Raw genomic sequence first — 27,741 nt, forward strand, 5'->3', positions numbered from 1 at the left:
TAACAGAAAGTTTGATTGGTTGATTGCAAATTTATTGTTCAATGAAAATCTAGGTTACAAATAAGTCTGTATTACAGGCAAGCTTTTTGTCTGAACTAAAGCGTTCAATTGACGATGATGAAAATGTTTATGCTAGGAATAAGAATTATGTGAAAATAATCGTAAATAATTATGGAAAGCGCAAACCTTTTAGGTAAAACAAAGCAATGCTTATTTACTAGCTCTAGATTTTATCGAAAGTATTTCTATCTGTAAAATACCGTGGCATGGATGTCTCGGACCACAGGGGGCCCAATGAGTGTTAGGGCCTACTCTTTAAATCAGTGCAGAGAAGACATTTTGGAAACTCTGGTCACGGTGTATCGAGACCTTTCATTGGTTTGGTAGGAACTTTGTTTATAACGAGAACCAAACACTGTGTGGGCCCCCTTTGTCTCGGACAACATTTCATGAACTTTTGGGATGCCAGAGACAGAGGCAGTGACATGAATTGTAAATAGCAGTCAATTAAATCTTAATGAATTACCTGATAGTGAAGACTGGACACAGGGCATTTCAGAGGGAAATACAGCATTTATAAGTGGAAATATACCAATTTTAGGCTCTGGGAAACAGCCTTTATTTGGTTGTAAGATATAGGGGTAAAATATGGATGCCAATATAAACTAGAGAACAAACAAAATTTTAAGTTTCTTTAAATCAGAAACATAATTTATGTCAAATCTCATCCCATTAAGAATCCATAGCTCATAAGACATCAGTTTGACCTCAGTTTGAATATATAGTTCCAATCAGGCATGTCTTTCGAATAAATATCACAGACTCATTGTGGTCAGATCCTATCCCCCTGCTTGAACACCCCTGGTAAACTGTCGAAACAAAACTTTCAACATTTTAACACAAATGGGGCATCTGTCTTGATCATTTAACTTGTTTTTAAAACATTGCCAAAAGAATAGACTTGATGGTAATTGGACTTTTTATATTATCAAAGTTCAAAGGACAGCAGCACAGCGGATCAAGCTACATCGTAGATAAAGAATTCTAGCAACAGTTGCGAATGTGGTCCTGTCAAAATATGCACTCTGCAGATTAGAATTCAGTTATTGAAGCAAAGTTGTACAGTTCTAAAAACACTAACAGTTTCAATTAATTACAGTATCAGACAAATGAAACCTGCACATTTTGCATGGTTACCACAAATTCAGTCTTGATGTAAAGCAAGTTATATTGCTGCAAACAGTGTCCATGTAGCTTAGGTTTTGTCTTGAGTGTATGAAGTGATTAAAGTATTACTTAATACAATGTTTATGACCATGAGATGTATGTTGCACACATGGATGATGAAGCAAGTCTCTAGGTCAAAGGTAAAAGTCACACATAAGAGATGATAGGAAAACACTTGTTTGGAGCAAAACATAGATTCATGTTCAGAGGGATTTTAATATAACGGGACACAAATATTCACCATTGTGAGGTGGTGTGTCACATGCAAAGTTACAGTCTTGTCTGCATTGGTTGCATGGGTTGATTCAGTTACTGCTAGCAGGCTAAGGGCTTTTTATGTTTTATTATTATTATTATTATTTTGTTACAGAATCCAGTTTATACTGCTGTCACAGATGTAAAGGTCTTTTTTCTGCATCTGATGACAAGGTGAAGCATCAGATGAACTGTATGGGAAACCCAATGGAATCATCTTGTGCTTACTTTGCATGTGAAAGAAAAGTTTTCCTACAGGTACTATATTTTAAATATATGCTTGCTTTAATCTAAGAAAATCGAGTCTGTATTGATTTGTATGACTGGTATTTATTGTATAAAGAGCATTGATGGCATCATTGTGTATGATATGTGTTTAAATTGAAGTTGTCTTTCTTTCTGACGAAAACTTGTAGAATTTACAAGAATTATGCTTGTTTTTTGAGAGGCAGTAAGAATTGTTTTGAAAAAGTATTAATAATAAAAAAGTAGGTCATTAGGTGAATATGAAAAAAGGATAAAAAAGATTAATTTTGAATGACTTTGTTACTACTACATTGATTGTCATTTTAATATTTGGCTTGACTATCAAATGAGAGGGAGCTAGAGTCACACTTTTCTAAGTACATGTATTAGTGTGCATATTCATATCTCTAAAACTACTGAATTGGTTGAAACTTAACATACTTGTTCTCTGATCTAGCATGTTATGCATTTACAGAGTTTTGCCCCTGTTCTTTACAGTCAGGCACTGAAAATAGTCAAGCACATTTTCTTACTGACAGTCCTTGTTTTATTTATTATTTCAGCTTTTCCAACCTGATGACTTTCTGTTTGATGGATGTGACACTCCATTTCTGTTTTCAAAAGATGACAGTTTCATCAATCATTTTGTCAAGATTAGAGTACCCGACATATTTGATCCTTCAATTTTTCTCAAATCAGCCAGCACGTTTCAACCTAACCAAAGTGATGCTGAAGACACAAACTTCCTAATTGAATCAAATATTAACACTCTTGAAGAAGAGGCTGAAAAAGTTACCGGCAGTACTTATGTTGATCCCAGTAAAGAAGTAGATCCAATTTCTGAGGATCGTATTCAGAGCATAATTAATAAAAACATTGAGTACTTAAAGCATGATGATATACCAAGTTTGAGTAGTGGAAGGAATAAAGTTGAATCATCATTTTCAAGCAGTCAAAGTTTTCCCCAACTATTGTCACCAATAGATAAACATTTACATTTATTTGGAGAAGGATCTAAGTCAAGATTACATTCACCGTTTGAGAGAGGTTCAGGACTATTACAAGATGGACAACTTGGGTATAGTTCTGGTAGTTTTATGTATTCTTCTAATCCATCTTTACCATTTTCTTGTGGATTGTCAACAGATTTGTTCAGTAGCATTCCACTTCCTCAGGAGGAAAACCAACAAACATTACCAACAAACATTGAAGAATTCCCAACACTGCAATATCTGGATTTAGCAAAAAAGGATCCTTTTGTTGGTCAGAATCTAGGTTTATCCCAAATCAACAATGCTAAAGATCCTTTCCTGATCAATGCTGCTTTAAAAACTACAGAAAGACCAACTTTTGGCTTACAGAAGTCACAGATAACTCGAAGTTGTGAGGATTTGCAGTCAAGCCCTGCCTTACCATTACAAGATGGAAACTATTTTAATTTTCCAAGCACTCTGGACGAGCCGACACAACTAGATTATCTTGACCTTGCTACTTTAGATTTTATAACCAATCCTAACTTGATCAATTACGCTCCTATTAATGTTAAAGAAAAGACATATGAGAAAGACCAAGACATTTATAGCGAAGATAACATTACATGTGATGAGCCTAGCAGTATAAGGTCAGAGGCTGTGACAAGACTCTGTACTTTAAGTGATCATGGGGGATCAGAGGGCTTATCAGCATTCTCAAGAGTAAAGAAAAAGAAAAAACTGAGACTGAAAAAAAGTAAGAGTGACATTGAGCGAAGGTATGAAAATATTCCGCCTCAGAACAGAAATAGTTTTTTATATCCTGAGATCAAGGAAGTATTTGTTAAACATCCTGATTTGACAGGCACTAGACCAGTAACTTTTCAAGAAAAAGATAGAAAATCTGTTTTTGAGACTACAGACATAAAAAAGTGCAGAAAGAGAAGATCTGATTCCCCGAAAGGAAACAAAAGTGAAAGTAAATTGATGAAAATGAATAGAAAGTCATACGACTTCAAACCAGAAAAACATTTAAATGTTAGGGAAAAGTTGACTCATCTAACAGAGGAGCAAAAAGATAAAATGAAAGCTGTGCTTGGTCAGAGTGGGTGTATTTTTGTGAAAAAGAAAAGGTCATTGTCTTGTGATGAACCAGTTGTGTATGTCAATGATTCGCAAGTGTTTGGTAGTACCGGATTGTTTCGAGAACATTCGGTAGAGAGGGATGATAAATTCCATCCTATTAAATCAAACTCGAGAGTTCTCTTTGATGAACAGCATAAAACAAGGAGACTTAAATCTGTCTTGCATTTGAAATGTCAGGAATGTGATTTCAAATGCCGGAGTGTTATTGAATTAAATAATCATCGTACCAAACACATAAAACAATCAGAGACGGAATTGCTTGAAGAAAAAACTAATCAATCCAGTCAAGTGTCAGGAATGCCGAAACTGTTGACAGACCAGCAAAAAGTTACTGAAAAGAATTCAGAGGTTAGTGAGCAAGGAATGGTTTATCATTCAAACGCTTCATGTCATCTTGAGAAAATTCCTGAAGTAGCTGTGGTAGATGAACTTGCGGTATCTAAACTGTTTGAAGCTGATATGAGTAACACATTTACCACATCTTTGTCAATTCCATTTGTTTCAGAAAACAGTGAACCAAATTATTGTGAAAGTATTGCTAATAGTGAAGCCTCAAAAGAAGTAAATGCTTCTTCAACAGATACTTTACCTTACGTACCTGTAAAAATGACAGTGGCATCATTGACTCAGGTACCAAAAACTGAAAAAAATAGAGTTTCACTTTTGAGTCAACCCAGCTCTTCACTATTTTTAAATCCAGACTTAAGTCAAGAAACAGAAATGGCTGTTAAAGCTATTGAAAATATTAGTAGTGAATTTGATAAATGTATTTTAGATAAAGATGAAATTTCTTCTGATTACACAAGTAGGACTGTTTTAGTTGATAAAAATGAAGCTAATAATGTACAAAGATCAGACATTGATATTGCCTACGAAAAGTCAGGGTTAGGTTTGCTTAATATAAATTCTGTAGAACAAGACATTACAGATACAACACAAAGTCTTTCAGAAGAAATCAAGCCTTTCAGTACACTAACCACAGTATCATTGTTTCAAGAGGAAAATACTTTTTGTGGAATTCATTCATGAAATTAGCAAAACAGTTGAAAGCAATAGAAGTCAAGATGCTGAAGTTACAAATAAAGTTTTTGAAAAGTTACATGAGGATGGAAAGACATGTAAAATGTCATGTCAGTCTGGAACAGACACTACTGTCATTGAAGAAACATTTCTAGCAAATGATAACACCTTAACAAGTGACAGTATGGAAATTGATAATAAAACTTTTAGAACTGAAGGTAAAGCAAGTGAAAAGAAACTTGTTGAATGCTCCATAAGTAATGATTTAATTGATCTGAAAAGCACAAGTAATAGCATATTTGAAAATCTTCAAGTTTTAGTTGAATCAAGTGTTGAAAATCCACAAGTTTTGGTTTCACCAAGTATTGAAAATCCTCAGATTTTAGTTGGACCAAGTGTTGAAAATCCCCAAGTTTCTAATGAACATGATATAGTGATTACTAATACGATCTGTGATAATATTATAGAGTCAGACATGATTTCTGAAGTATTTTGGAATGGTCAAGGTATGAAAGAAACAAAAGGTAGTGACATAAAGTTAAATACAAATAATAATAAACATATGGACACTATAGAAAATCCATGTCCAATTCCAGTGGTAAATCCATTTGAATCTTTAGGTGAAAGCCAAACTGAAAATGTTGTTATAATTGAACAGTCGGACAAAGTTGAAAAATTAAATCAGAATGTTACTGATTCAGTTGTTGGATCATATTTAGAAAAGCTTGTTGACTTTGTCAGCAGTGACAATTTTGAAAGCTGTCAGAGTATCCAGCAACCAAGCATGCTTGAAAATATAAAATCTGCAAATGACAAACACACTGGTACAACTAGTGAGCTTTCAGCTCAAACTACAGGAGATCCTAGTGTTGTGATAGATAAGAAGGATGATTTAGGTGTAAATTTTACAGATTTGAATAATATCTGTAATAGATCAATAAATAAGCCATGTGAGATTCTGAATGACCAAGACAATGGTTTTGAAATAGAAGCATTAACAAATGGTTCTGTGATTGTAAATTCAACAGATACTGTTGAAGACACACAAATAGAAAATGCTTTAAATGTTAGTACAATTCAACCAAACTTTTGTAATGACAACATGACTGGGATACCACAATGTCAGGAGTTAAGTCTCATTGATAAGGGTATTTCATCAGAATCACTAAATACCTGTTCAAATGATTCTGATAATGCTTTAACTGATGACTTTAGTAATGGTAAAGGAAATGTACCAGAAACAGTTGACAGTAATAATTACAGTGAAATTGTACAAGTTAAAAATGACAGCATGAATGTTTTGATAAAAGACAGAACTACAGAAATTTATAAAAATGTATCTGGAGAAGACGATGCCAGTGTTAATGGTTGCAATGTGCCAATTTTAATCAGTGTCAATGAAAATGAGTGCAATGAGGCAGAATTAGACGACACAAGTGGTATGAATGAACCAGTTATAATTAGCATCCAGAATGCAGATGAAATGTTAAGACAGTCATATAATGAAGATGTTTTGACTACTGAACATCTGTCAACTGGTAACAAGGTAGGGGAAAATGAGAACGACCCTGATGCTTTTGTTGGATCAACAAATCATGGAGAGGATGTGTTGTCAAGTACCTGCATTTCTGATGCGGATCAGAATAAAAATGTCGAAGTAAAGAAAGGACAAACTGGTTGTTACCCCCTGAGCAAAGTGGTAGAAGGTAAAAGATACAAGAAACAAGTAAAAGAACGAGGTATGTATATGTTGTCTTATATATTGTATTGTTTTACAGCTATAGTAAATCAAAGAGTATTGGGTCTTTCTTACTTGTTGTGCTGATATGACTGTTGCTAAAGGTTATGCAGTTACTACTTACTCATTGAATATTTGAACTTGAAACAATACCTTTGTCTAAAAGATCACATTTATTGGTTTTGTTCAAGACGGTTAAACCCATCACCCTGGCATAGACTTTGACTAAACCTGTTTCGGAAATACCTAAATTGACCTTTGTCTAGGTGCAAGATTTAATGTGAGAACCACTGAAATTTTTTTTGAACCTTCATACATGTCTTTATGATGATAAATGAAGGCCACTTTTTAAGATCAATGACTCTAACATAAACCTTTATTGAATTATTCTGTCTTTAAACTTAAGAAATTTTTACATTAGAAAATCCTACATTTAACACACACTTTTTGTTGTACTGTCAAGTATTGTAAATAGTTGAGTGCACTTTTCTGCTGGTAGCTCTTGTAAACATAAACTTCCAACAATTACTGTAAATACTAAGATAAAATTTCAAGGTCCTGTGTACTCATATTGACTTCTTTGTCTCTTCCTCCTTTAAAGTTACTTCTAAAAACACTTCTCATGCATGTGTAGTACATATAAAGTTAGGTTATATTTAAAGTAATCTTCATTCCTGTTTCAGCACCATATGACCTAAACTGTTTTAGTGCGCTGTAAACACAAACATTTTAACAAAAAAAACAAAAAAAAGAAACAAAATATTTAAAAATATTTATTCTTTAACTGCATTTCAGATGGATATTTCCTTTGTGATGTGACAGGCTGTCAATTTAAAACACAGTACAAGAGTAACGTTGGAGCCCATTACAAGCACGTTCATCTGGCGATAAAGAAACATAAATGCGAACAGTGTTCATATGCAACACCCAATGTAAGGCATTCTTCTTACTAATTAAAACTAGTTTGTAAAGTCAAATCCCTGTAACTTTCTTATCATTAAATTTGGCTTCTTAGGTTACAGGTAAGTTTGCTCTGAGATTAGGAAATTATATAAATTTGATGATACTCAGTCTTTTAAGCTGGGTTTTAATACTTTAAATGAAGTCACAAAATTCAAGTAAAAAACACAAGTGTTAAATCTTTGATACTTTCATGCAAACTACAAAAAATTTCAGTAAGAAATAATGAAAATTGTTGTTAATTTTGAAGGAAATAGAAATGTAAACAGTAAAAATGACACTTCAAATTATTCACAATGATAAGCAATGACATTTACTGGATACAAAGAGTTATAACTTGCTAAACAAAAAATGACATAACATTGTATATCCGTCCAAGGGTTTATAGTGAGAGTCAAATAAGTTCACATTTTGCCATAATTTCTTTCATTTTTAGTATTTACTTTGCATGAATGATAAATTTACCTGTAATGTTCAATTCTTTAAAAGAGTGGGACAGTCTTTTTATAAAGTCCTTGAACATAGTCTCAGATATTCATGTAATTTGTAGTCTCTATTAGCCTATTTTATTATTGAGATATGCATGTACAAAATAAACCAAACATATTTTTAATATTCCTTGAAATATATGTTAAAGGTACAGCTTAATTTCTTTTTCAGAAGTCAAGTTTAAAGCATCATATGCAGTTAAACCATTTGAAAGAGAAGAAGTTCAAATGTCCTGATTGCGATTATCTCTCTTTGTTTCATAGTGATGTTGTTAAACACGTTAGACATACACATATGAAACAAAAACAATATGCGTGTAATCAGTGTGAGTACAGAACTGGACACTCGCATAGTTTAAAGTTACACATAATGTCGCATAATGGTATACGACCATATAAATGTAGTTCTTGCGAGTATCGTGCAAATAACGCAAATAAAGTTACACGGCATATCAAATTATGTCATGCAAATGAAGTAGGCGTGTCATGTATAAAGGAAGATTTGACGTTTGAAATTGACGCGAAACAGTTCCAGTGCGAGGAAATTATTTCATATCAAGATATTAAAGTGATCGAACTTTCAGCAGAAGAGGCTGACATTGTAATGAAACAAAGAGAGGTGAAAAAAGAGCAAGAAAAGGAAGCCAAAGTAATGGAAAAGAAGGCTAAAGAGGCTGATAAAAAGGCAAAGAGACAGATGAAAAAGAAAGAGGAAGAAATTGCGAACATGTCTGCTTTAAATGCTATTGAGAAGTTTTCTAATTCGAATACTGTTTCTACAAAAGAGATGAAAGTTTTTAAGCTTACTCCAGAGACTGCTAAGGCTTTTATAGAAGCAAAGGTTGCCGAGACGACTGTTTATACTGATAATCGAGGGGAAACTAAAAGATTTACTAAGATATTACAGAAACCTAAGCCATCAGAGACTACAGGAACTTGAGTGATTTCATATCAATTTGGAGATTTAAATTAGAAAATTTCAGGAGATGGAATGTATTGAATGGCTATTGTTTCTGGCCACCAGATGGGAAACACAGATTAAAAATTTTGAATTAAACTTTAGGAAAATATATTTAGCGATGAAGAAATGTCTTGGTGTATTAATTATTATGAACAATACATGTAAGGTTATACCAAATATTGCTGGAATTTTATCTCAATATTTCTACCCCATTATTTATGAATTAAGAACTAGTCAGCACATTTTGATACATTTAAGGTAACTTGTATGGAATTTTATTTGGTTATGTAAGCCATACATGCATTGTTTGTACAATGTCTTGTTTTTTCAACGATGTTTTCTTTATTTAAAACAATTTTAATACTTTCATGAAAAAATTAAATTGAATTCATGTTAATATCTTGTAAGGCAGGTGCTGTGCAAACTACGATTTGTTAATTAAGAGAGTGAAATATACAACATTGGTGAAAAAGTCATATACACATGTATAAGGGGGAAAAACAACAACAAAAGCTTTTCTTCTTTTAAATGAGATATTGAAAAATATCAAATAAGATATGTCATATCATACTGTTTAAATCTGAATGAGATACCAGTTCTATATATTTAAAGATATTAGCAAAGGAGAACCCATGACTTCAATGATAACATCATACTGTTCTTTATTAACTTATAAATGTAAAGTACATTATCTTGGAAATTTCTGTAACTGTCTTATCCATTTCTGGCACACTGGATTACAAAGTGCTCAGCCATCAGTTTTTGTGATGGCCATGTGTATGCTTTTGTAGTTCATTGTACTCCATACTTTCATTAGACACTTGATGGATTTTGACCAAACTTCACAGGAATGACCCTAAGGTGGCAGTTACAAAATGGTTCCAATCTGATGCATAATCGGGTCAAAAGAGCTAAAAATAGACTTTTAAAATGAAATCTTTTCTCAGAAACTACATTGCTTAAAGCTTAAATATTTTGCATGTAGCATCACTTTGTGTCTTTGTCAAAAGCTACATTTATTATCCACCAGGGTCAAAATTGGTCATGGCCCACAGGTTACTTACACGTGGCTAATGTAGACTTATATATTACATCAAGGCCAAGGCCCAAACTGAAATATCACAGATCTTTGGTTTATACAGAATTTATTTTAGTTCGATTGTGTAGGAAGCTATTAGCTTATAAACACACTTTCGAATCCGTTCCTGGAACCAACCAGTACTGAGCAATGAGTGTAAAGTTTCTTGCTCAAGGAAACAACGACTTGCCCCTGTCAGGGTTTGAACCCATGCGGGTAGCGATCATAAGATCACAGATCTTTAACCATTAAAGGTTTTATTAACTAATAAGGCCAATTCATTTGATTAAATGTGTTGTCATTTAAGAACTAAATCTTTTTGGAGTATTTGCATTTGCAAATATATATTTTCTTAATATAACTACATGTATTAAGCACTCAAAGACAAGAAATCATGAAAGATAAAGATTTTTTTAGTATTTTTCTTCACATATGTAGATTATGTTTCCTTCAAACATTTAAATTGATGACCGTTTTTGTTTTCCATTTTTTTACTTGAATGTTGAAATATTTGTTAATTTGATTAAAATCATTAAATTTGATATTGTTACAATATGTTGCTGAAATTTCAATTAATAAAACTGAAGGAAAAAAAAGTTTACTGTGTCGATATTTGATTAATTTATTAATATTTGATTGATTTAGATTATTTCATCAATAAATACCAATGACTTCATTTTGTGAACTTATGAATAGATGGATAGTCATCAAACTCTTTTGATAACATTCTAGATGTCAGTGTCTTTGATGTTACCTCTGAAAATGTAGGTTTTTTCCCTATGTAATCCCAGGGTATAAACAAACCTTGTCAGCTACAACTTGGTAAACACATATATATTGTAAATAAGGGCAACGCTTGGATCACACTGTTGTGAAAAATAATTCATTGTGAAGCTATAACAGGAAAAGTTTGTTTGTACCCCAGGATTAGATGGGGGAAAAACTCCACATTATTTTGCTGAGTTCTGGATAGCATCTATTGTTTGAAAATTTTAAAGCTGAATTTCCTGTACACTTCAACAACTTTAATATGGTACATGGTTTCATTGCCAAAATGAATTCAATGTGGATTGCTAAGTTACAACAATAATTGTTAGGACACAGCTTCCCCAGTATAAACAGTTTTTTACACCATGCAGTTTTGGGGCTGAAATAAGGCCCCATTCACAAGGCAAAAAAGTATCTTTTTTTTCACCATTGTTTAATGAAAATTCACAATTGTAAAAATGTAGTTACTTACAAAATCATAGTTGACTTAAAAACATGAAAAAAGAGACATTAAACTATGGGACTTTATGCAATAAGGTGTCAATAATTAATCAAGGCATTTTCAAACACGATTTAACCCTTTACCTCATATATACGCGAAACAACGCACTTTCGACCCCCCCCCCCCCTTTTTTAGGCCTGAAATAGTGAAAAAATGTCCTATTTGGGCCCCAAACACGTTTTCGTTTGAGAAATGTTGCTAAAAAAATTGAGCACTTTTTCGGCGCTGCCCCCCATCCAAAAGAACCAAGAAAATTTTGGACTTGTGATCAGGTCGATCATAATGTAATGTGTAACCAACGCTGAAAAGCCTTTGACTCTATCTCAATCCCTTGAGAAGTTGCAGCACTTTGAAATAAATTTTGATGGAAAAAATCGAGGCAAAATAGTGATTTTTGGCAATTTTGAGATGTCCCCTCGTTGCCATGGTAACAGGAAATTTAAGACTGAGCATGTTGTTACAAAGGCAATGGTCCAGTCAACATTTGTGCCAAGTTTGATTAGTATTGAAGCATTTTTCATAGTTTCATAGCAGTTTGAACTTGTAACAGGAGGCTTTTCAGTGAAAACGGCCATTTTTCATAATATGCTCATGGGGGAAAGGGTTAAACTTTTTCCACATTTGGTAGCTAAATATTCACAGTATGATTTAGAACTTTCTTCATAAATAATGGTGCTAGGGCTCTTATTTTCACAATTGAAAGAGCCCTGAACCCATTCACAAAACACTGGGAATAAAAAACCCCTGAATTAAGGTAAAATAACACAGCTGAAAATGATTCAATTTCTTTTATTTGCTGTATCTTCCAAACATATCAAACAAGTTAAATAACATAGAAGAACAAAAACAAAATAGACTGATACAAATAACTCACAAAACAAAGTATATAACAAGCAAAATGGTAATTATAAAATAATTATGTACAAAAAATTAACTTCTTTGGAAGAATGTTTAATATAAATCAGCACTATTTACACACTAACCTCGGAGCGTATCTGTATCATGTCATATAAGGGACAAGTTGATTTGAAATTACTGTAGCATAATGTGTTACATGAAAATAAATACGTTGAAAAGTTCATGAAGTTTGGGCCCCAAAAAAGCATTTTATGCAATTTAAAAAAAAATCTTCCTTGAGCACAGCTAAACCTAGGGTAAACTGGATGTTGGAGCACTTCAATTTTGAGACATTTTTCACAGTCACAATAATTATTCCGTAAAAAAAGGGGTGAGCAAATGATCTAAAGTTATGCACAAAAGTTAATCATTATCAAATGAAAAATTAGTTCCTGACATGTCAAAAAAAAACTCAGTGGAAATTTAAATGTAGTATGTATTATAATAACAGGGAGCAAAAAATTGGCCAATTCATTACAAAAAGGCCACACAAACAGCACAACTCTAGTGAACAATAAAGTTATGAACACATAAAATGAAAAAAATAAATAAATAAAGGTATACAAGGATTTGTTTAAGGACAAAATCTGTTTTGAGCTCGATTCTGTCCATGAGCGAAGTTTGTAAATGAGATCATTTTATGAAATGTGGTATAAATTTTTTTTTATTTTGTTTAACATGTCAAATGTACTTAAATGGAACATAAAGAAATATTTTGTAAAATGTCTATAAATACATCATTAGAATTAGACACTGCAGATGGCAGGGAGTTATGACATAAACAATTTCTAAATGAGTAGTTCTAGTTTTTCAATACCAGCTCTACCACATGCAACTGCCAACTTTTTCATTTCAATAAAAAACATCAGTAGTGGGGACTAACAGTTTTTGACATATTTTCATTTCCCAAATTGTAAAAGAAACCAAGTTTCAAAGACTTAATGTCTTTTTTTTTAAAGCTAACTAGCAGGGTTGTTGATCAGAAACTATCAATACAATCTAGTTTCTGTCTGAAAAAAAAGAGTCTTATCATAAACATTTATATGTAAATATAAATTAAGCAAAATGATGTAAAGATTTATAGAGACAGCTAGCTAAGATAAATGTAATGAATGCAATGTGAAGCACGTTCGATTATTACGAGTATATGCATGATTCTTACAAATGAAGTAGAAAAATATGATGACATTTTGATAATGTTCGACTTACAACATAAGTGCACTTAAATTACAAATTTTACAGCAAAACATGTGTGCCTTGTACTTAATCATCATGGAATCATCTGTTAAGCCTAGACTTATGAACAAGTTCAAAAAGATAAAGAGTGAACAATTTTAATATTCTCTCTTTTGACTTTTATTCTACCTACATGTGAAGTATGGCAACTTAAGATGAAGTGAAGTTCTCATAATTGGCAATGATGAAGTTCCCATAATTGGCAATGATGAAGTTCTCATAATTAGCAATGATGAAGTTCTCATAATTGGCAATGATGAAGTTCTCATAATTAGCAATGATGAAGTTCTCATAATTAGCATTGATGAAGTTCTCATAATCGACAATGATAAAGTTCTCATAATTGGCAATGATGAAGTTCTAATAACTGGCAATTACAATGTGATTGTCTTTTAGGAGTAAAACTAGGAAAGTTCCAGTACTGTAAAATCAATATACATGTAAATAAAAATTAGTTACATTTATCTGACTAGATATATAACTGTACCCAAAATATGTGCACCATTCATGAAAAATACATACAGTAAACTCTGCTAATAAAGATATTCAGGGGACTGACAAATTAATACTGTTATATTCAAGAGTCAACCAATTTGAAAACAAGAACAAGACTGTGACAACAGCATTGTTATACGTGGTATATCATTATAAGCGATATTGTCATAATCGATATCATTAAAAGTGGAGTTTACTATACATTTTTCTTGAATGAGGTGATGGAAAACCATCAATTTACTGTAATTATGTGAGACTAATTTTGTCTACAGTCATTATATAAATTTCTTACCGTAATAAATCTAATACACTGTTACACACCTATTCAGTGTTCTTGTGTTATCGTCAATAGAGTTAAAACAAAACATTTTTTATGTATATGAAGAAATACAGTACTTTATGAATTTCGTAATGATAACACAATGTATATGTATATAATTGCACCTTTTCCTAATTATAAATTAAATACAAAGAAATAAATAGCACAAGGATTTTTGAGGGTGGAGGGAGGAAGTAATACGAAAAATCTCAAGAACTGTCTCCCTTTCTTCCTCTACTTACGACAAAATAATTCACAGCACGAACACAACATAGAGTCGCTGAGATCATAAAAACAATAAAAACCAAAAAATTTTATGTGTATCACAAACTTTGGGGTGATTTTTACATGTACACCCATGGTCCATTAGTGCATTATGACAAATTCAAATTTTTCTCCATTCATTAACCAATCTACTTATAAAGGTACTTTTAATGCTGTTATTTTTTTTTCACATGAAGGTTTGCATAGCTTTTATGTAAGTTATTGTTTTGCTGATAAAGTTTTCAAACTATACATGAATATCATATTACAAATTTCCCATTTACAGCCAAAAACTATAAGAAAAATTCAGAAGGACAAATTGTATCCATCAGTTAATTCAAAACAAAGACAACTAGGAATTTAATTAAAAAAAATTTTCCAGTTACTTCTCTTCTTACATATTTAGCTGTGCACTGACTCCAACCCAAAGTAATTTAATGGTTAAGCAACCAACAAAAGATCAACAGTCCTGCAAAACGGCTAATCAATAATCAAGGATTTCCTTTCTGCATGTTCGCCTGTTAACATACCACTTTCAAATAAAATCAAACAGATAGTCAAAAATGGATTCCTTAATCAAGATCTGCGATGCCAGGCCTTTGTCTGAACTCATTTCAGGTACCCTCACGCACGATGGGTGGTAATTGTGTGAAATCATTTATATTTAAAGCTATTCAAATAGGTAACTGTTTTTGTATTCTTATTTTCTGTTGTCTATTTTAAAAACTTTCTTTTTGTGTTTGTCTTTGTGGGGCGTTGATGGTTAGTTGGGCAGTTTATGCTTCTTCTTTTTGAAATTTGTGGTGTACTTAACCAATAATACATTTTTAAAAATTCTAATTTTAAAATTACATATTTTTGAAGGGGGAAAAAAGGGGAAATAAAACCCTACAAACTATAAAAAACTGTCAAAAATTCAATTGCCCCCCACCCAAGGGGGGGGAGTGGGTATCTTTTCATTTTATATGCAGCTACTTAAAAAAATTTTTTCTCATTATAATAAGAACATTAATTGATAATTGTTACTTTTGCCTAATATACAAATGCCAATACAAAATTGTTTTGTTGTTTTTATTTAGTTTTTTTTGCATTATTTCATGAAATTTGCAAAAATTTAGCCTCGTGTGTATTCTCAAAAATTCGGATTCTAATAAGAGGCTTGTTTCTTATATATCACAATTAAATTTTCTGTAAATAATTTATTAAGTGTTTCAAGCTACATAAATAGTACAACTGGGGGTTAATTTCACTTTAAATTAATCATCGATTTTAAATTGATTCAAAAAGAGTTTCCTTGAAACAATCATTTTGACTGGGGTTCAGTTATTCCTGCATATTCATTACCATGTGTAACACAGATTATATCTGCATAAGTTCAAACACGCTTATATACCTTTAGCATATACATATCAGTTGTACATGTTTCCAAATGTTGCCACTTACACATAGTTTCATTTAATGAATGTTGCGTATCCCAGTCGCACATTTTTAAATAATGGATATTGCATTTCCATTTATACATTGTCATAAAATGGATGTTACCGGTACATGTATGTCAATCCTGTTTTGATTCAATGCGCTGTTAAAAGTAGTCAAATTTCCATTCAATTGCAATTCCCTGATAATGTGCTTTCGAAAGTAAATTTCCATTCAGTTGCAATCACATTTTACATAACACGGCCGGGCATCAATTCTTGATAAATTTCTTGTATCCATAGTAACAAATCATGCCCACTCCGACCATCAGAGCTGCTCTCCCAACTATAACCATAGTCGAACTAAACACTGCACCCTGAAATGAAAGAATGAGTAAATAAATGTAAAAAATATTCAATTGCTGTAAAGCAGTATTGCCAGTATAGACGGCTCTATATAATCAAATTTAAATTTCATTACACATATTATAAACAGGGTCTTTCCCTTATTCACAGATACAGTGTAGTAAAATGGTTTACATCCCAGTTTATCTAAATGCTTGGTTTTCCTCGATCTTTGACAGATAAATTACGAGTAAATAAATTTTTTTTAGCTTAATTAAGAAAACACAAACAATAATATTGATCAAAATGTTGAAATTCCTAATTCTGTGGGTATGGGTTATGTTCCCATTTAAATCATGAAAAAATCCCTGGGTAAATGTTATCTGAAGTCTACAACCTTTCAGGATATATCCCCAGGTACAGAGCAGATCATGTAAAACTAGAAACTTTCTAATTTTTACAACTATTTAAGACAAAACTCTATGCTTAGTTGCTACTAATAATTGTCATGCTTACAGTATTGGATGAAATCAAAATCTTGCCATATGTTTATCACTTAACTTACCCATCCTCCATTTGCCTGTACCCAAGAACAAATTTTCTCTGTAATAAAATCAAAGGACCACTGAATAAACCGTTGGCATAGCTCCACGCTCAACGATGACCCCCGTTTTAGAGTTGCTATGGCAACATCAGAGCAGAAGAAGAAAAGTACAATGATTCTCTCCCTTGTTATGCCATTCCTCAACAGATTTGACAGTAAATCTTTAAACTGATCCTGTGTCACGTCTGATCTATTTTCTGTGATCTGAAAATAGAACATGTTTGAACATAATTATTAGTCAAATCAATTTCTATCAATTTATATCTTCTGTAATGAGAAGTACCTTACAACTACTGTGATATCACTGAAATTCATGGGCATAAAATTTCGTGGTTTTGTCATAAAGAATATAATGGGTTGAACCGGTTCTTAAATTCATGGACTGTTTTTTTTTCCAAAAGGTAAAAAATTTTGCACCAGACAACATGAAATTTTGTTGGATCTTTAATTCGTGGATTGACCTATCCATGAAAACCCTGAAAATTAGATCCCCATGAATAATAATGATTTTGCAGTACTTTATTACATATTACATTACATATAAAAGCCATGTACTTCAATTTTATGATTGGTAATAGAAAAGAATATCAAGCTAACAAGGCATAATTCAAGATGGACCAGGATGAACAGTCCAACCTTTATCCAAATACCTTTATGGCATTCCTTAAGATTGTCTAATATTTGAATATATTTTTGACAACATTCATGTTAAGAAAAATCAAGACTTTAAACTTTTTATAATTTTTCTGGTCCCTTGGAATGGTTGATTCTAGTAAGTTTAAGTATTGAAGATTTAATACGCTTAAGTCGGTGCTTGGGAGCGTGAGAGAAGTTGCACTTTTAAAGTGTCTCTCATGATCCGACTTGATCAAACCATAGTACTTAGTCTTAATTTTCATGTAATATTGTTGTTCATCCAAGGAGGGCTCAACCCTTTTTCCAGATTTTTAAAAGCCTCTTTATCCACCAATACATAAATCATTATAATTATTCATATTCATCATAGACGTTCAGTTAGTCATCACCTGATTATCTGTCATTATTACCTATATACAACATTGTCTGGAAGTTCCAGACTAAATATTAATAATTTATATTAATAATACCGGTACATAATAATACATTGATAATAAACGTTAATGATAACACGTAAATAAAATGTCTCCCAACCGTGTCATATAAAGGTAATAAATCATTGTTTACACAAACTATAGTATAATAACACCTTACATAATATTATACAAATTATAGATTCCCAAAATTATATCATTATTATAGTTATATCATTCTGGGTAAGTCCCTGGTCACAATATATCAATCTATGAATTACGTTTTCAACAACCTTGATCTACATAATCAGTATTTTTTCCCGGCTCATAAAGTGGTCTGATAATAACAGGTAATAAAATTTCCCTTGGTCAGGTTTGTTTACATGATCAAACTGTGTCAAATAACAGTAATTAATTATAAACTATTACCTGTATATTCCCTTATTAATCAAAATTAAAGAAAACCAAAAGCTCATCACAAGATTATTTAAATCTACCAAACTACGTTTTTAAAATGTCAATAACCTTGTTTAAATAGTTCTATATTAAGGATTTTTTTTTTACCTAAGACAAGTGTTCTGATATGACTAACACCTGATAAAATTCCCCAAATTAATTTGTACTTCAAGGATTTCATTATTATAACAGATTGGCAAACTATATCATCGGTGAAAATACTGTTGAAATCTGTTCTATTTTTAGCCTGTAGATTAAAATCGTCCTTGACGTCTGGCCAAATCGGTTGTTTTAGTTACATTGTAGCATTCTGCATGTGGCCTCCAAAAAAATGAAAACCCTGTATTATCAAATTTAGTATCATATCATTTAACCTATTTAAATCCTAGTATCCCAAAAAAAGACCTCAGTTACCTTATATAGAATGGTAAGTCCGATTTATTGTACTACGTGTTGAGATATGCTTTTTTGTGCTTGGGCAATATATCCCCTCTTAGAACAAAAATATCTCTGATAATCTAGCTTTGGCACAACACATATTTTGACTAATGTTCTGATATGCCTTGATTAAAATACTGATATTTTCTGGTAACAATTACATAATTCTAACCTAAACAATGATTTTAAGATGATACTTTCTTGTAACATATAACCTAAAAAATGATTTTTAAAGAAACAAATGAGTTAATTTTATCTACACAATCGTTCAAATATTAGAATGAACATCATTCTTAATCCGCAAGTCATTTCAAGCTAAAATAATTAGCTGTCAATCTGGCAAAAGCATAACTATTCAAATATAGAGGCAGAATTTTTCATTTGTCAGATTTTATTTTTAATTGGAATTTATTCATGATAGTTTTGTCCATAACCTAAATGCAAAAAAAAGGTTTCAGTGTCACAAAATGATAAATGGAAGTTGATAGTGTATAATTCTTTTGTTTTGTTTAGGTGGGTTGAAATTATTGACATTACATACATTAATCAGATCTATTTCTCACAGACAGGCCATCAAAATTTTGTCCGCAATATTTTAAACCTTATTGTGTTACAATATTTCTATATCAATATTACGTTATTATCTTTATCACCATATTTTTAAATAGCATATCTACAATATGTGAAAAGCTACCTGATTATTATTAATAATCAATTAACACTTTACATACTTGTAAACATAAGATCTGAACTTTAGTCAGATTGTGTCAATGAAAGACCATATCTTAGATAAAACCACTTCAAAATAAAACCCGACTTTGTCAGTCATCATCAACCAAGTCAATTTCTTATCACAATCATACATTATTTGAACAAACTACAAAATTACATATATCGGTTATTACGCTTAATATATTATCTCTTTACAGATGTTATGGTGTTTTGGAAAGGATGTACACACAAAATCACACTTGACACTTAAATGCCCTTTTTAGCATAAAGATACTAGTACATTATTATCTTGGTTTGTGGTTTAACCTGTCAAGAAGAAGTCAATGAAAAGGTTAAAGTGTTATGATTCATCATACGTTTATTACATTATTTATTCATGTTTGATAGATAAAATCTTGTTACATTTTATTCAATGACAAATGCCTTCATAAATTATAACCTAACACCTCCCCCAATCATTATAATGACGTTACAAAAAAAATGGATCTTTAACAATAACCGATACATCAATGTTCTTACCGGGGTAATGCGCATAAAAAAACAACAGAAAGATTTCAAGTTTCTGAATCATTCTAATTTTAACATCTTTCGAAATACGTAATTCACTTAAATATTAAATATTTTAAAACTGATTTAATATTCAATGGCATGTGAAAAATAATGTTTTGTAAACCGATATATGAAATCAATATCTTCAACAAATATAAAATCCCCTGTTCCCTCCAGTCCCCCACACACTTCTACCAACAAAAATGATTAAGCCATGTATCATTTAATTTAAAGATTTACTGTTCAAAAATGACAACAAAAGTTGCACAAAAAATTCAAACACTTCTTTTAAAGATATTACTCAATGCGTTGAATCAATTATAGAGCTTACTTCACTTATTGCCTGTTGTTGACCTATGTAATTCAATCTTTAATGATTAACATAGAGTGACGGTTAGACATGAAACCTTATAATGTAACTTAATCTTTACCGCATATACATTATATAAATAGATTCTTATAATGTAAATTTCTATTTTAGACATAATAATTTTTTACAGTAACATTATGATGTAGTTAATACAATGTATATAGATAACCAACGTCATTTGTGCGCCGAATAAAAATAAACATTCATTTACGTAATAAAATCAAAATAAATGACTACATATGTTAAAAAGAAAACCCCCAGGACTAGTATTTATTTTTTTCTTCAAAATTTCTTTCATTGAAATATTTGCATATTTTCATCATCATAAAATGTCATTTGATTTACATAATATACTTATTACCGTTTCTCGATGGCGTCACTATTATACTAATACAAAACGTACTTTCTCTTTTCTTTCAAGGAATCTTTTATTCATCATTTACTTATATCATTGATACATCAAATCTTATTCATACAACCACATGACTTAACCATAAATTAAATGTATGACATGGTTTAGGTTACGAAAGTATTAAAGGTACACTTTAAGATTTTAGTATGACATGGTTAGAAAATTATTAATGGTAAACCTACTAACTTATTCTATATTGTCTTATTTCCTGTAAAAGGGGAGCGGTTGCCTATTGTTCAAAGCATTAGATTCTGCCACTCAACCAAGCGTTTGTGGGTTCAAGATTTAAATAATCGGTACTGTCTGTGATTAGTTCCAGGAAACATTTTTGTGAGTGGTTTCCAATTATAAACTTACATGTAGCTAATAATAGTAACAAGCTTCCTTCCCAAATGAGTTAAAATAAATTATATACGTACTATTTCTTGTAAATTCACCGAAGTTAGGGAGTGCTACATACTTTAAGTTAGGTGTTTTCATTTTCTAAATTTTAGGGAAAAAATAAACATATCATCATCATATTGCAGAATTTGGGAAAATTTCAAGGTACTAATAATAGTTAAATTTTATCCAAAAAAAAAAGGAAATTAAAAGAGTTCAAAATAAATCTGACATAACTCAATTTATGTTAACTTTTAAAAACAAAATTTTTTATTGTTCGAACTATGAAATAAATTCTTTTATAATTGTCAAGTTAATTAACTTCTTTGTCTATCTGCCTGGTACATGTGTACAGTTATGACTTGAGTTACATGTTAGGCTCAAATCCGCAGGACATAAAAATTGTTTTCTCTTTTGGTTGGGCTATATGATGACTTACCAGCTTTACTGGTGGAGGAAGACCTAAAGCACAAAAGGGCACCTGCAGAGTAGAATCACTGAGGTTCCGTTGGGTAGCTTAATAGCTTCCTTACATGAAAGAATCCAAAGTCCCTGACAGGATTCGAACTTACAGTGGTGAGAGGCAAGCGGTTTGAAGTCAATGACCTTAACCACTTGGCATAATGGGGGACTGATAATTGACTATTTTCTAGCATAATTAAATGGTTGAAAAAAGATCAACCTTAGCTCTTAGAATGTCATATTATCACCTCAATAAATCTGATGCTATGAATAACTCAGCATGCTGATCTATAGCAATAAAACAATTTCTCATCAAAGTCGAGCTCAATAAACATTTATGCTACTGAATCACTTTATTAAGTTGACAAAGCAGTGATTTTTCCAATTATTCAATTATGTTGTGAGCAAAGTGGGGGAAATTTAATGACAAGAAGGGAGTCACTTATCGGATCATTATCAAGCGCAACTTCTCCGACTAATTCTATTACTGTCTCCTACATCAGCATATTTCAATGACTTCTCATTTATTGGGAATTCAAAAAATGCTGTCAACCAATAGTAAGCAACATCTGCCAGTTAAAAGTGTTATCAGCTAATTTGAACGGAGCAGATTTCTTCTGCTTTTTTTTTTCAAATCAATAATTTTGCCCTCCGCAACTGCTGTTACTGGGCGCATGGAATGTAAGTCATTGAATAATTGATCAATACATTCTACTCCACTGACATCAGCAACAAGTCTTTTACAATTCTATTTCAGTCATCATTCATTAGCATGATGCAAGCTTAATGAATAGATTACAATGACAGAATTTAAGATTTAGATTTTTATAAATACTCCATGATCAAACTGTAATCAATACTCTATGATAAACTGTAATTCAATCTGAAACTGTACTTGACTTGCACAGTCATGGTAATATTATCAATTACATAGAAATCATTGTAATTTACACATTATAGATTTATAAGTAAACAATAAGATATTTAACCAGGTAGTTATCTAATATGTTCCAGGAGCCAATCTGGATATTTTTAAAAACAAATTTACCGGTGGACAAATTGCTAGCCATGAGTGCTTTGATGTTTTTTCAGTTTTGTGCTAATTATAGGCAAAATCACAAAGCTGTCGTCATAATATGTTATATTTATTAAGCCCTAGAAACAATGAAGTCAATCTGATAGCATTCAAGATTTCCCACTTCGGCTATGCACATCTCTGCCTTGTATGCATCTCTGGACAGTGTTACTGTGTGGTAACTGGAATGCTAGCCTAATTAATTTGGCGTGAACGGTTTGACCCATTTTACAGACTTTTTTTTCTTACTGTCAAACCGTTGGAAAAAGACAGCGCCCGTCCAAAATTATCTCGGTGTCTCTTTGACAAGTCTAATTAGTTGGACTACTGGAATGCATGTTTCTAAAACCGGCACTATCCAGTTGATGCACTGTATTGCATTGGGTATACAATTTATCCCAAAGACAGTTTCAATGAAGAAGCATCCCAGCTTTGATACAATTTATGTTTTGAAAGATTTTTTTTGAATAATTAGCATTTTCAGCCATGCTATTATTATCAGCTACTGTAAAGGCCATGTGCATTCCAAACTATGTATCTTCACTGTAAAGTAACTAATTTTACTGACCCAGTTCACTTCTGATTACATTTTGATATATGAAAACTATTCATTATGTCCAGATGTTTTGACTATTTACATGTATATGAACAAATAATTACCTCAGCTGCTCGTTTTTGAACCTTCTTTCTCTCTTTACTTCTCTGGAATTCGTCTGCATATCTACGAAGGTCTTGGCCAACCTTTGCCCAGGTTGGATTGGGAAACCCCTGTGGAGTGCTGAAAATCACAAACAAATACATGTACATTCTATACAAAACAAGAGCTGAAATCTCATCAAGAATATATTAATATATATCAGATTGAATTTAATGCAATGGCTGTACAGTTTCAATGTTGAATATTACATAATGAGCCGCACCATGACAAAACAAACACAGTGCGTTTGCGACCAGCATGGATGCAGACCAGCCTGCGCATCCCCGAAGTCTGACCAGGATCCATGCTATTCTTACAAACCCTATTACAAGTAGAGAAACTGATAGGGAACAGCATGGATACTGATCAGACTGCGCGGATGGTGATCTTTACTATGATGTGGCCATACCGCCAGGTAACCACATTTTTTCATTGTCAAGTTGAGCTGAATTGACTATATATTTCAACTGCCCAACTCTTCTTATAAATTGAATGTTACAAAATATCCTTGGGCTATACAAGTGAGTAATTTATCTTTTATGTAAAAGAAATTATAAATCTGAAGGAAATATGGCAAGATGTAAACATAATTATTTTGACTAACACCTCTTCAATCACTATATACCCTTGGATGGACATAATGTCACTTTAATTAGGTTAAGATTAACTATTTTGTTTTATATGGTATTACTATTAGAGACTTACATGTATTATAATGTAACATTGTCATCACTCTCAGTGTCATAGCAATAATTCCTTTAATTTTGATCATATTTTTTTTACATATTTTACAAAAGATAAATAAATAAAAAGTAAAATTACACATGGTGATATTCTGTAGGACTGTATCATTCGATTTGATTGAGTTAAGTTGCATATTCACACTCAGCCTAGAGGAGTTGGACTGTGTATATACAACCTTTCTGAATCAGCTTGAGTAATGAAACCTTTTCAGTTTTACAATAGTAAGTACACTCGAGGAAAACGCCCAATACTGTATAATTATATAAAGGAAAGTTTACCAAATATTCTCTAGTTCTGTTCGTATTACATCTGGGGTGTCCAAGCCTTCCTCCTCGAATTCTTTAACAATAAAATCTTTGAACAATATTTTCCCTTCTTCCTTTGTTTCCTCTGCACTTACTTTCGAACCTTGTAAAATTTTCTCAAAGAATGGATTTTTTCTGTTGTCATCAGGCAATTCCAGTTTATCAAGGTGCATTGATATTCGCCTCAAACGAGGATTAACACAGCCTCCTGGGTACTCCCTTTCGGATGGTGCAACTGTAGCCATCATCCCATTATATAAGATAATACTATTAGTTGGCATCAGATAAGTACTGTACTATTCAGATTATAGTCAAATCTTTTATTAAATTTCAAGAAACAAACCTTTCAGTTTCACCTGCACACAAAATTTTAAGATAAAAGTAGTCACATTAAAAAAATCACTTTTCTACTGCAACACTACATTATACTATACTGTACAGTACTGTTTACTAAATGTTTGTAAACATGAGTCACTTTCGAGCAGCTGATCGTATAAATATTGACAAATCCACACAACAAGCAAACTGCTCAAAGCACGTTATGATACGATTACAAATTGTCAAATTCTGAATATCACAATAATTTCAATGAATATATATTACAAGCCTGACTTCACGAGTGTTTATATTTAGAATATATCGGTAGTATATTAAGTTAAACATTTTTTAACTCAGCGTAGATGAAAAATGTGGCGTAGTTAATTCTTTCACATGTATCTTTTGTCCTGGGAAGTTACCTTTGCGCATGCGTTAGTAAACTTCCCCTGCCCGCAAATATTACGTCAGGTGGCAACAGTATAAAAATAGAAATAGCGGAAAACCCATATCGTATATTGACCTGATATTAAGGTCATTGGTCAAAGACCACAATCGTATGGAAACTTGCTTTGCAACTTGTCGGCCCTGTTTAGAACAATTTTCATAAAAAAATAAAACAAAAAAATAAATAATAAATAGAGGGTATTGAATGAGTGTAAGTTCAATACTGAATTTATTGCACGAGTTGAATAAAATTATATTATGCGAGCCTCTCCGTTTTAAATAAAAATTCATATTTCAACATCTATATAGATATCCCGGGACAACCAATATTCAATCAGTTAAGCCGTTTTTAGCCAATAATAAATGGAAGGGGAAATTATACTTTAAATTTATTTTAGCTATTAATGCATCTATCAACACTTATTCATTTTAAGATTGGTACATTTTCAACAAGTCTTGAACTTTCTTAGAAAAACAATAAAAACAATATGACCCACTCGGGTCACTCCCAGGAATATTTTAACCTAAATTCAAACAGCAGGGTAATCACCATGGAAAATTTGATCAAGAAAAATCAGGGCCACTTAAAATTGTATAAAATTTCACAACAGTCTGTTCAACGATTTTCAACATATTTTTTAAGATTTTAAGAAACTTACACTAAATGTTATAACATATGTACAGTACAGTGCATTGGTATGACTACTGTTAATGTGTATAAAAAGTCAGTTAAAGGTGTCACTTCTTAGTATGCTATTTGGGGTGCAAAATGATAACTGCATCCAATCTTTACAGCCATTTTACCTTTCCCACTTTATAATATTAGCAAATATTGAAACTTGTCTAGATCTGCCAGTTGGTATCGCTTACAAAACAATTATTCTACAATCATCACACGAAAAAATTAGAAAACAATATAAGATTTTATTAATAAGGACCCCCATGTAAAGTCTGATGAATATTTAGTGGTACATCATATAAATTAATGTTTTAAATACACCTAGGACTGAGGTAAATGGTAAAACTCTGTAGCCAATATTTTATAAAAAAAATAACTTGCTTTAAAAAATTTATACCACTATTTTAAACAAGTGACTTTTTTGATATAGTTAAAGTTGAATAATCTATATTGTGTCACTTAAAACAAACAGTTTCTTATTGTTTTACTGATAACATCCTACAATTAATCAAGTATGGCATTTCTGAAAGTTTTGAAGTTAATAAACATGTGACTTTAAGCAATTTAGTCAGACATGACATCAGTGCCACAGAATTAAGAATGTGTTTGAATTTAGGTTGTGATTGAAAATTGGTTGTTTCGGGATAATTATTATAGATGTTGAAATATGAATTTTTTTTCAAAACGGCTTGTTTTAACCCATTACTTCATGAGCTTTTTGTGAAAAATGGCTGTTTTCATTGAAAAGTCTCCCGTTACAAGTTCAAATTGCTATAATACTATAAAAACTGCTTCAACACTAATCAAACTTGGCACAAATGTTGACTGGACCATTGCACTTGCAACAACATGCTCAGGCTTAAATTTTCTGTTACCATGGCAACGAGGGGACATCTCAAAATTGCCAAAAATCACTATTTTGCGTTGATTTTTTCCATCAAAATTGATTTCAAAGTGCTGCACTTTCTCAATGGATTGAGATAGAGTCAAATGCTTTTCAGCGTTGGTTACACGTTACCTTATGATCAATCTGGGGTCATTTACAGCCTCTCACACGTCCAAAATTTTTCTTGGCGATGAGGGGGACTCCGCCCCCCTTCAAACCCCCCAAACAGAAGGGGGCACATCCCCCTTCTGGCAACCCCCTGATGTATCTTTTGGTTGGGGGGCCGCGCCGAAAAAGAGGTCACTTTTTTTAACAACATTTCTCAAACAAAAACAAGTGTTTGGGGCCTAAATAAGGCATTTTTTCATCATTTGAGACAATATAAAAGGGGGGGGGGTGAAAAAGGCGTTAAAAGGCGTGTATATGAAGTAATGGGTTAACTGAAAATGATGAAAATACTTGAAATTACCCTAAATCGCGTTTTTTCATGTTTAAACATGGCCTGTCATATAAATTTGAAGAAAAATTGTTGTTTTGTAGATTTTTTTATTTTTTTCATTAACCCATTACTTCATGAGCTTTTTGTGAAAAATGGCTGTTTTCATTGAAAAGTCTCCCGTTACAAGTTCAAATTGCTATAATCCTGTAAAAAACTGCTTCAACACTAATCAAACTTGGCACAAATGTTAACTGGACCATTGCCCTTGCAACAACATGCTCAGGCTTAAATTTTCTGTTACCATGGCAACGAGGGGACATCTCAAAATTGCCAAAAATCACTATTTTGCGTTGATTTTTTCCATCAAAAT

General features: G+C 32.0%; 3 protein-coding genes across 3 annotated transcripts; 2 read left to right on the forward strand and 1 right to left on the reverse strand.

The window, feature by feature from the left end:
* Positions 1-51: 51 nt before the first annotated feature.
* On the forward strand, positions 52-4,897 carry LOC132750643 (uncharacterized). The gene is made up of 3 exons (XM_060740655.1): positions 52-193; positions 1,598-1,740; positions 2,292-4,897. The coding sequence occupies exons 1-3, from the start codon at positions 172-174 to the stop codon at positions 4,872-4,874; spliced, it is 2,748 nt and encodes a 915-aa protein (XP_060596638.1). The 5' UTR covers positions 52-171; the 3' UTR covers positions 4,875-4,897.
* LOC132750653 (zinc finger Y-chromosomal protein-like) lies at positions 4,879-10,137 on the forward strand. The gene is made up of 3 exons (XM_060740665.1): positions 4,879-6,604; positions 7,399-7,535; positions 8,224-10,137. Exons 1-3 carry the CDS (start codon positions 4,969-4,971, stop codon positions 8,989-8,991), a joined length of 2,541 nt encoding a protein of 846 aa, XP_060596648.1. The 5' UTR covers positions 4,879-4,968; the 3' UTR covers positions 8,992-10,137.
* Positions 10,138-15,917: 5,780 nt separating this feature from the next.
* On the reverse strand, positions 15,918-24,913 carry LOC132750670 (apoptosis regulator BAX-like). The gene is made up of 4 exons (XM_060740687.1): positions 24,579-24,913; positions 23,520-23,637; positions 16,897-17,139; positions 15,918-16,363 (listed from the first exon to the last, which is right to left on the reverse strand). Exons 1-4 carry the CDS (start codon positions 24,884-24,886, stop codon positions 16,259-16,261), a joined length of 774 nt encoding a protein of 257 aa, XP_060596670.1. The 5' UTR covers positions 24,887-24,913; the 3' UTR covers positions 15,918-16,258.
* Between the last annotated feature and the right edge of the window lie 2,828 nt (positions 24,914-27,741).

The sequence above is a fragment of the Ruditapes philippinarum genome, unplaced genomic scaffold (genome assembly GCF_026571515.1).
Source record: "Ruditapes philippinarum isolate M1 unplaced genomic scaffold, ASM2657151v2 ctg1476_1_1_1_1, whole genome shotgun sequence".
In the NCBI taxonomy this organism is placed as follows: domain Eukaryota; kingdom Metazoa; phylum Mollusca; class Bivalvia; order Venerida; family Veneridae; genus Ruditapes; species Ruditapes philippinarum.